We start from the raw sequence: 10,396 nt of genomic DNA, 5'->3' as shown, positions 1-10,396 counted from the left end.
TTCGTTTATTCCTCGATGTAAATTATTTTTTCCTGAGTGGAATTGGTCCATTACGATGGGAATTTGGTCTTCGTCGGGAGTTCTTGTTAGATTTTGGCATACTGTTATGTTAATTTCTTTTTCAGCGAAAATAATGATAATACATTTATTGTGCATAAAAAATACATTTTAGACACAAAGGGGATCGGGTTAGCCGGAGGCTGTCTTCCACCCTTCCCATAACTGACATGTGTAATACAATAGTAATACAAAAAGGGATATAACTATAGATGATCATATATATACTACATCATATACATACACATTTCAAAGTGGAATTTTTTTTTTGATTACAATGAAGATTATGATGTAACAGAGTATTAATACATAAACAGACAATATATATATCATATTCAGATGGAGAAGATATTTCACAATATAATAGGAAATCTAATAATATAATATAATAGGAATAATAAATACATAAATAAATAAATAAATATATCAAATCTAAGTATTCATCAATTTTAATTTTAATTCTCTTTTGAAGAGGTTAAACGAATTATTAAGTAATGACAGAATATTGTTCAGGTTATAAGGAGCAAAACATGAGAAACAACCTTCAAATTTTGTAGTTAGGTGCTGAGGAACACAGAAGGAATCGGTTCTTACATTTACTGTATGAATGTCAGAGACCGTCTGTTTAATGAACGAAACAAGTAAAAAGGAATTTTGGTTTTCAACAAATTATACAAGAATAAACAAGTGAAATATTTTACCCTAGCTTTAACGTTCAACTCTTTCATATTCATTATGTAAGGCGTAACATGTTCTCTATACGGTATGCAACAAACGAATCGCATGCATGTATTCTGTAAACGTTGCAATTTCATTTTATTATATTCTGGTAAGAAGTTGTAATACACCATGCAACAATAATCAGTATGAAGGTAAATTAGTGATTTGACCAATTTGAGTTTCGTGTCAGAGGAAAGTTGAAATTTAAATTTTTACAAGTTTTTTAGCTTGAAAAACGAAGTTTTACATATACTTCTCACATGGTCATCGAAAGTCAAAGTGTTATCTACAATGACACCTAAGTTTCTTGCAGAATCCACCCAATTTATTTCAGAGTTATCTAAGGCAAGCGTATGGTTTCTTTGTACATAAGTGATTTGTGCTTGAGATCCTAAGCATAGGGCGACTGTTTTAGTGGGATTCATTTTCAACCCATGATTATTTGAGTAGATTGAAGTATTTTGAAGATCCTCATTTATGAATGTAATGCCATTTTCTATATCGTAGGGTTTAAAAGATAAATATAACTGAAAGTCATCTGCATATAGATGAACATGACAATTAGTTATAAAAGAAGGATAATCGAAAATAAAAATCGAGAACATAAGAGGGCCAAGAATACTCCCCTGAGGAACACCCGAACAGGTTTCCCTGAGAAAGAAAGAATTTCCAAAATTGGTAAATCCAAATTATTTTCGACAAAGTACGTTTTGGAAATGTCTATTTCGTCTTTCCATTTATAAAGGATAACGAATAGAATTTCTACGGCTGAGGTATGATCGAAGGGTAGAGCGATTATGAAATATTTTCTGTCTTTAACGGTTTTACTTGAGAGAATATTGATTCTAAAATTCGATATTTTCCTCGAATATGTCATCTATGATTTTATGATGAAGATCTTCTAATTTGTTTTGGCAGAAAAAAGTGAGGATGTATTTATGTGATTTGTCTAGAAGTTGCGATTTGTCAAATTTGATTTTTGAGTAGTCAATCAGGGATCGAGTTTCATATAAGTGACTGAAATTTTCGTATTCTTGTAAAATTTGTTCGAAGGGGGTTTCTTCGTATTCTGGTGTTTCTTTGTTTTTGTTTCTGTGTCTCGTGTTTCTATGTCTTGTGTTTCTGTGTCTGTTGGTTTGTTCGTTTCTTCAATTTCGTTTGAAGCGAGTATCGTAAGTTTTCCGTGAAAATTTACACATTCTCTGAAGTGATTAATTTTGATCCGTGATAGGGCATCGGCATTTTTGTTTATTTTGCCAGGTTTATACTCTATTTCGTAGTCGTACTCTTCTAATTAGAGTCTTCAACGTGCTAGCCTACTACCTGGGTCTTTTGTTGGGTCGGGTCTGGAACACAAGTGTTCATCTTGCTGATACTACACAATTAGCACTTTTAGCAGGAAGCTGTTATCGCTTGTAATTTAATACGTGTGAGACGCTAATTCGCATATAACATGGATATGCGCTTATAAGCCGAAACACAATTGCATGCTGCGTTATTTCGTGTCATTAGGCAACAAATTGAACATGTACGTTGTTACGTTACGGGCTTATGGTTTAGATGGATACACCCATACAAGCCAAAACAATTGCAATCGGCGTTATTTCACATATGTTATGGATCTGTGGCTCATGTGGATACGCGTTTTAAGGTACAGAAGCAAGTAATCTCTCCTTTTCATAACGTGATAAATATCAAGTACAATATGAATCTGACGATATTACTTTCAGTTCGAATACATTTATCTCTAAAGTTGTGGTGTTAAGAAAAAACAATGATGTCGAATTCATTCTGTATATCAGGCCTCAGCTCCACTTACGGAGTTGAAATCTAGCACAAAATTTGTATAATTTTTTTCAGCTGAATGCTATGGATGCAGTTTACTATATTTGTCACCTGAAATTGACAATAAATCAACTTTTAATTTTCATTTTGAATTTAATAATTACCTCTGAAGTTATTTGCTTCAAGCAAAACAAACACGAATAAATAGGAATCAATATAATGAAAGACACTGGTAGGAATCGACCAAGTAACAAAACTTGGTCATTTTCATCTATCACCAGAGTACCTGATAAGGCATAAAATATCGAAACGAATCGAAGAAATAAATGTGTCAGAATTAGAAGTAAGGGTGCTTGATAAAATTGATTGATCAGGTTGAATGCTTTGAAAGATTTTTGATAATGTTCTGAACATCTTCGTAACTTTTTTATAATATTCATTTTGTTGTCCCCATTTCGGGTTCTTATTGTTGATTCAATGCAATAAGTCAAATCCTCATTTATCAGTACTAAATTCATTCGGACCATTTCTAGTAGCACACCGAAGTAATCGAGAGAGATCATCATTACCAATGTAGTGTAAAACAATGGAACAACTCCAGCCAGTGTTTTCTCTGACACCCATTTCGATACAACACTCCCTATCAATTAAGCACCTACTACTATTTTGGCAGCAACTACTATACATATCTCAGATACAGTGTTGGATTTGAAAAGATCAAATTCTCTTTCAAGTAGGAGTGACATTATATTCATAATACTGTTCGTGAACAGTACACCGACTAATTGACAAAAGAAGCAAATGCATATTCGTATTTTCATTACCAGAAATATAAGGATTTGTTTTATAGTGAACATCTCTCCATACAAATGTCTGCCTGCGGATGTTTCATATGTTGAGGCTACAAAAAACAAGGTGATATTGGTCAGAAGTACGAGTACTAGTTTGAATAAAAATATGCCTCTGATTTGTTTTTGTGATAATAGCTTCGTAAATGGTGAAATACAAAATAAGTATGCCACCGAAAAAATAAGTTCAAAATATCGATACATGAAGGACATTCTGACACATCTACACAAAATAGGCTTTGTTGGCGGAAGAGTTGATAATACAAACAAATAAATAGTCGATAAATGGAAATTGATGGTCAAATAATCATTATCAAATAATCAATTTTATTAATATTTAAACTCTGTTATTCCATTGTAGAGTGCTTTATTCATTCAATGCATTTTAGTCGATTGCTTAGATTATATCAAATTAGGGTGTGCTTGAGTCACATAGTCGTCACCATGTTGAAAATAAGTAGAGGAGTAGAGGATATTCTTTTTTGTTTCGAGAAGTTTCAAAAATGATACTGATGGAAGTGATTTATGAAAAACACAAATGCTTACGACGAGACGGCTGGGTTAGAAGTTTATGAAGCGATTGAAGCAGATCGGAATCGAAGAAGAATCGACAAGGAAACTAGTTCAAGATACGAAAATTTTCAGAGCAAAGAAGCTCTAGTGAGTTAAGGAAGTAATTCAAAATTCAATCAATGCATACGAACCATTGAACAGAAACTCGTTGAATGTGTGAAATTCCAACCTGATCTCAAATACTAACAGAAAAAATTCACTATCTGAAAAAATCCTCCACCAAAAATGAGCTTCCTCTCAACAAAATTACTGAAATCAATTTGAGGAGGAATTCTGACACCGTCCACTTCAGATGACGCAGATCGGCTACGTACTCGTAAAGCTATTTTGACGATTTTTTTTCCATTGTATATTATTTTTGCTATGTACATTAACAAATGGATTGAAATGATCATTATTATTACTATGGTGGGACGGCAGCCGGTTGGGTTGGCAACCGCTGTGTGAACCAGTGGTTTGAGCAACGTGGCTGGATTGATTTCCACTTCCTATCATCTAACCCTTATCAGGAATCGCACGTTAAAAGGTGACACTGTTTAACGGAAAAACACATTTTTTCTACTATAATTATTATTTTTACCGAAGGTTCAAGCTCTACCGATACATTCGAGAGGAGTCGCCAGCATCATCAACCAAAGACCACTCTTCTACACAATATAATAAATGAAAGAAGTATAATTCAACTTACATGGAACACTGTCATCCTCACTGATAGACATCCTATGTTTTGCCGTGAAACAGTTGCCTTATCGGCTATGGTTACCAAATATGGAAAACATTATAGGAAAAAACACTTAATTCTTTCATAAAATTACGACTTTTTGTCATGGAATGAGTTGAATTCACCCATGTCGTCGATGACAGTACGTAAATAACAATCATATGCTCACTTGATTTAATCCCAGCCATAGGAATCTTGTTTGAATTGGGAGGGAATATTTTTAGGAAAGATTAATTTTTGAGAAAGAAAGGTTTTGGCTTTCTACATCTCCATCATGAAACAAAAAATGGGGGAATCTTCCAAAGAAAGAAAGGAAACAATCAATTTCAAAAAATTGACTCTATACAAAAATGTGTAAATCATGAAAAGAAGTAACTTTCAGACACAAACTGGAAGAAAACGCCCTTTCTTCCTTTCTTTGGAAGATTCCCACATTTATTTGTATCAAGATGGAAAAGTAGAAAGCCAAAATCTTTCTTTTCCAAAAATTATTCTCTCCTAAAAATATACCCTTTCACTTTGAATACCATTTTTATTATAATTATTATAGCAAAAAAGAAGGCAACATCACTCATTTGAAAATATTCGAAAGATTTTTCTTTTGGACTTTGGATAAGGTAGAGACAATTGGATTTAGAAATGTAGCTTGTGTTAATTCGTTACCGAGAGGGTTCGATTGATTTTTCATAATAGGGAGTCCTGTAATATCTCGTTTGAGGGATCTCTTAATTCTTCATCAGACACTGGTTTATTTTCAGAAACCAGATGAGTCATTCTTGAATAATTAGTTGTTTTCTATTCTTTACAAAATCTAAGAACTCACTTAAGTTCATCTTATTCATTGATAATGAATGTTCACTATTTACTCCCTGAGAATTTTTTTTATATTCTGGAATGTTTCAAGGGTAACTTTGTTAGAATAGATATGGGCATACCTAGGTGATTTAGTTTTCACAAATTCCCTTTAAAATCTAAGAGCGTTATATCTGGTGATCTAACCGGCCATTCTTAGAGACCACATCGGCCTATCCACCGGTTTGCATTACTATTATCCAGCTACTTTCGGACCAGCCTCTCAATGAGAAGGTGCCTGATTATACTGTATATAATATCAATTACATCATATTATATCCAGATATAGAAATCCGGCTAAATTTCATTCTGAAAATATTGATCCTACAATGAAGTTATTCTCAGGTACTATTATTTATTCCCGAATGAACTGTTTGATAGTTTAACGTACTGAATAAATTACCTTCGAATTGAGCATTTTTACTTTTTTGCTTTACTCAAATGATTACAGACGTTGCATCGTGAGTTGAAATATTCAGAGAAGTTGTATTTTTATTACATGGAACCGATATTCTATATAAAATTTAATTTTTTTCGAGACTGACAACTACTCAAGTTTTTTATTTGACAATCACTTTTTATGAAAATTCAACAAACAAAGGAATTACATTAACAAAAGACAAAAGTAATAATGAATATGCTTCTTCCACAACAACCCACGTGCTCCGTGCTGTGGCAACGGTAGATCTAGCATGTGGGGCCCTGAAAATAGGATCTGAAAAGTATGGCAAATAAGAGAAATTCTATTAAAAAACGGAACATTTCAAACAAAAAATGAAAATTAATTTCCTTTATGCCAATTTTGGATTCATTCATTTCAGTCCATTGGTGAAAATATATTTCTAACGCGACCCTTGAATAATAGATCGGTGTAATTATGTTTTCAAGGCTATTGCAAACATACCACCGAAGAATGAAGATATGCTAATCATTTCTTGTTTTGTTTCATAATAGCGTTGGTGTTGGTTTTTTTTCACATAATCTGCCCGTATATCTCTGAGCTATTGACACGCACGACAACGTTGAAATGAATATTAATCGGTTACAGTACGACAAAGGTATTTCACCGAGGTATGTGAAATATATCATCATTGAGCTGTGTACTGGGAGAGAGGAGAGACAAAAGAGAATAGAATTGAAAGTGGCAGTTTTTGTCTAGTCTCTGCATGCTGAATAAAATAATCTGAAATATATGGGACAAGAAATTTTATTGAATTACTGAACTGATTGTGAAAATAAATGTGCGACTCATGTCCAGTTGGACCTATTTAATGCTTTTATTAAAAATAAACGAAGCCTAATCGGTAGAGAATCTGCCGAAATGTAATAAAGGGCAAATTGAGAAGTTTACCCCAAAAAGTTACTGCGTGGAAACACTATAGTCACCAGTTAGTCAGTAACTTGTCCTACTCATACATTTTGCCTACAAATCTAATAGCTAATCAAAGGAAAAAATTAAATTTCTATGTTTAACTCTCTTTAGATGTTTGACGTTTCGGAAAATAGTACATTTTTGTTTTCAAAAGCTCAAAAAATCATTTGTGAACCACGCTTCAATTGAAATAGCTATATTTCCTTTGATATATCTGAAAAGAATGAAATGTGCAGACGTTATATTCGATAGTCATATCACATGCAGGTTGTTTTCTGATAATTCAGTTTAGGTTTATTTTTCCGTTCCAACCTCTCGTCTAAACAATGGTTACCAGGTACGATCCATTTCCACAGAGCACACTCGTTACATGCTGAAAGAATATATGGTGATTCTTTAAATCTTTTTTTTATGAGGTTCCTTTTGTTTCACTCAATTTTATTGAGTACTCACCAGCTTATTTAAGAATATGTTCCGCTATCTTCTATCCTGCTATCTATCTTCTATATATATATATATATATATATATATATATATATATATATATATATATATATATGCACCATGTTCATTTTTTCTCACATCTAGCGGTTCCACCTATATTATTTTTTCCACAGGAAGAAGATATAATTTTTTCTATAGTATTTTTGGGTTTAGTTTGTGTCAGAAGGGAACTCAATTACTGAATTCCTGAACTCAAAAACTGAATTGCAGAGTGGCTTAGCCCTATCTTTTAGAGAACTATAGGCCTATCACTGTTTGATCTAGTTTATCTAAAATATTTGAATATGCATAACTCCATTGTTTACTACATTTCATTGAGAGGCATAACATTATCTCTCCGATTCGAAATGGTTTTCGATCCAATATGTCCACTATTACTGCTGTGACAGCTTTTTACTCAAAAATTTTGGAGTACATCGAGGCTGGTGAATGCCCTGCTGAAATATTTTGTGATCTCAGCAGAGCATTCGACTGCGTCGACCACACGATATTATTAAATAAATTTTATTCATATGGAATAAATGCCCTTGATTGGATATAGTCTTTCATCAGAAACAGAAGTCAATTTGTTTCGGTGAATCATAGATCTGAAAATAGTCATCATAAATGTATTTCAAATAGTCAAGTTTTGACCATTGGAGTACCTCAGGGATCAGTGTTAGGACCGCTATTATTTATATTACATTGTAATGATGTTGGGGCCGCGGTTGCTCAGAATACGTGCATTATGTATGTCGGACAAAGACCACACAATTTTGAAATAAAATTGTAACACGGTATCAAATCATTTGGTTTTATGGTGTGCTGCCAACTCACTCCATTTCAACTCTCGGAAAACTTTGTTAGTACGGTTTCATCAAAAGCAAAAAATTTGTTCAAATCTTGAAATTGAAATTAATGAGAATGAAAACACACTTTCTTCATCCGATGAATGTAAATTTGTGGGACTCACGCTACATAATTGTCCGAACTGTGAAAGTCATTGTAATAAACTGATATTGAAACTGAATTCTGTTTCGTATATCATACGAAATCTCAAGCCGATATTAACGACTGAACAGCTAGGAAATTATTACAATGCACATATATAATCTAGAACCAGATATGGCGTTGGCTTTCGGGGAAGCTATCATTGGTTCCAACTGTATTTATTGCCAAAAAAAAAGATCATACGAATTTCAGTAGGCGTGCATCAAAGAACCTCCTGCAGAGATTTTAGCAAAAATTTAAAAATTCTAACTTTTCCGGATATTTTCATTTTTGAAATGTGTGTATTTATACACCAATAGGTCGAAATATGATCACATTTGTTCCTACCATAATGTAAATATAAGAAAGTGCAATGAAATGAAATGGAAATCCCACGTAAGCAATCTGAAGAAAAGCTGTCAGAGGGGTTTGAATCTGATGAAAATACTCTCGAATCATACATGGGGAGCTGACAGTATTACTCTCTTGCGTATATATCGTGCTCTCATTCGATCCAAGCTAGATTATGGTTCTATCGTTTATGGTTCAGCGAAAGCAACTCTCCTGAAGTCCCTGAATGTGATCCAATATCCGGCCATGAGGATTGCCCTGGAAGCTTTTTGTACCAGCCCAGTGGAGAGCCTACTGGCTGAGGCCGGAGAACAACCCCTTGATGTTCGTAGAGACTATCTTTCCTTAAGTTATGCCGCAAGAGTAGCCGCTTCCAAAAACCATCCTTCCTATCGATATACATTCTCAGATCATTTCCAACATATCTTTGAACAGAAACAAAATTACCCCTTACCTTTTTACGTAAAAATTGCCAAAGTTTCTGATAACCATATAGACTTTCCAAATATTCTTCCTCTTGACTTGAAAATTCCCCCTCCCTGGACATTACCAATTACTCCCTGTAATACCTATCTCCTCAACTTTCCCAAATACGATACTCCTTCAAATTTCATAAAGAAATCCTTTGCCGAACTGGTCTCCAAATATCAACACTTCAAGCACATATATACCGATTCTTCCAAAACAGTTGAAGGAGTAGGAGCCGCTGTGATAACAGATACCACCACTTACACTTATCGACTGCCATCTTTCTCCAGTATCTACTCAGGAGAAGTATTTGCTATACTCAGCGCACTACAATACTGTCGTAGATCCGTTGGTGATCATGTCATTTTCACTGATTCTCTCAGCGCTGTCTTGGGCATCCAACAACTCTACCCGAAAAATGCTCTTCTTCTTCTCATTAAGACTGAACTGGGAAAGTTATTACAGGATGGTAAACACATTGAGATAGTTTGGATTCCTTCTCATATGGGAATAACGGGTAATGAAAGGGCCTATTCAGAAGCTCGAGAGGCCATTTCAAACCCCAACTGTCGAGAGATCCAACGAGTGCCCTATCAAGACGTTTATCTCCAAATCAAAGAGCTCATATGCGACAGATGGAGGCAAAGGTGGCAATCCCTATATAATAATAAACTCAGAGCCATTAATCCGAATCTAGTCACTCAAAATTACCGAGCTCTCACCCGCAGACAGCAAGTTTTACTTACACGCCTGAGAATTGGACATACGAAATTTACCTCGCATTTGTGACACCTGCAGTGTGACGATGAATGTTGAACATTTCATCTCTGATTGTCCAGTTTTCAATGAAGAAAGACAATTTTTCGGATTACCAAGCGACCTCACCAATGCATTGGATGTTACGAACTTTACTTCCCTTTATAGTTTTTTGGAAAATGTTGGCATCTCTAACAAAATTTAATGTACCTACTGTAACCGCTAATTTAATGAAGCTGGAGTTGAATGAAATTGATATGTTTTCTCCATCATTGTATGCCTATGCCAATCTTTCATATTTTGTATGTTGAGTTTAATTTTAGTTCAAGTATTGAAAAAAACGGTTCTGATATAGATTCTGTGAAACATGTTCTTCCTTACAAATCAGTAGACAGTTGTCCTGAAAATCTTGAGAAGAAC

The 10,396-nt window shown here is 34.1% G+C and overlaps 1 protein-coding gene across 1 annotated transcript; it reads left to right on the top strand.

Moving 5' to 3' along the window:
* Positions 1-8,779: 8,779 nt before the first annotated feature.
* LOC141481882 (uncharacterized) lies at positions 8,780-10,009 on the top strand. Its single transcript, XM_074174223.1, has one exon. It carries the CDS (start codon positions 8,780-8,782, stop codon positions 10,007-10,009), a length of 1,230 nt encoding a protein of 409 aa, XP_074030324.1.
* The last annotated feature ends 387 nt before the right edge of the window (positions 10,010-10,396 follow it).

The sequence above is a fragment of the Leptinotarsa decemlineata genome, unplaced genomic scaffold, assembly GCF_025532065.1.
Source record: "Leptinotarsa decemlineata unplaced genomic scaffold, Ldec_3_MD MMD2_tig00000505_RagTag_RagTag, whole genome shotgun sequence".
NCBI classification, from domain to species: domain Eukaryota; kingdom Metazoa; phylum Arthropoda; class Insecta; order Coleoptera; family Chrysomelidae; genus Leptinotarsa; species Leptinotarsa decemlineata.
This window is presented reverse-complemented; position numbering and strand designations above follow the sequence as displayed.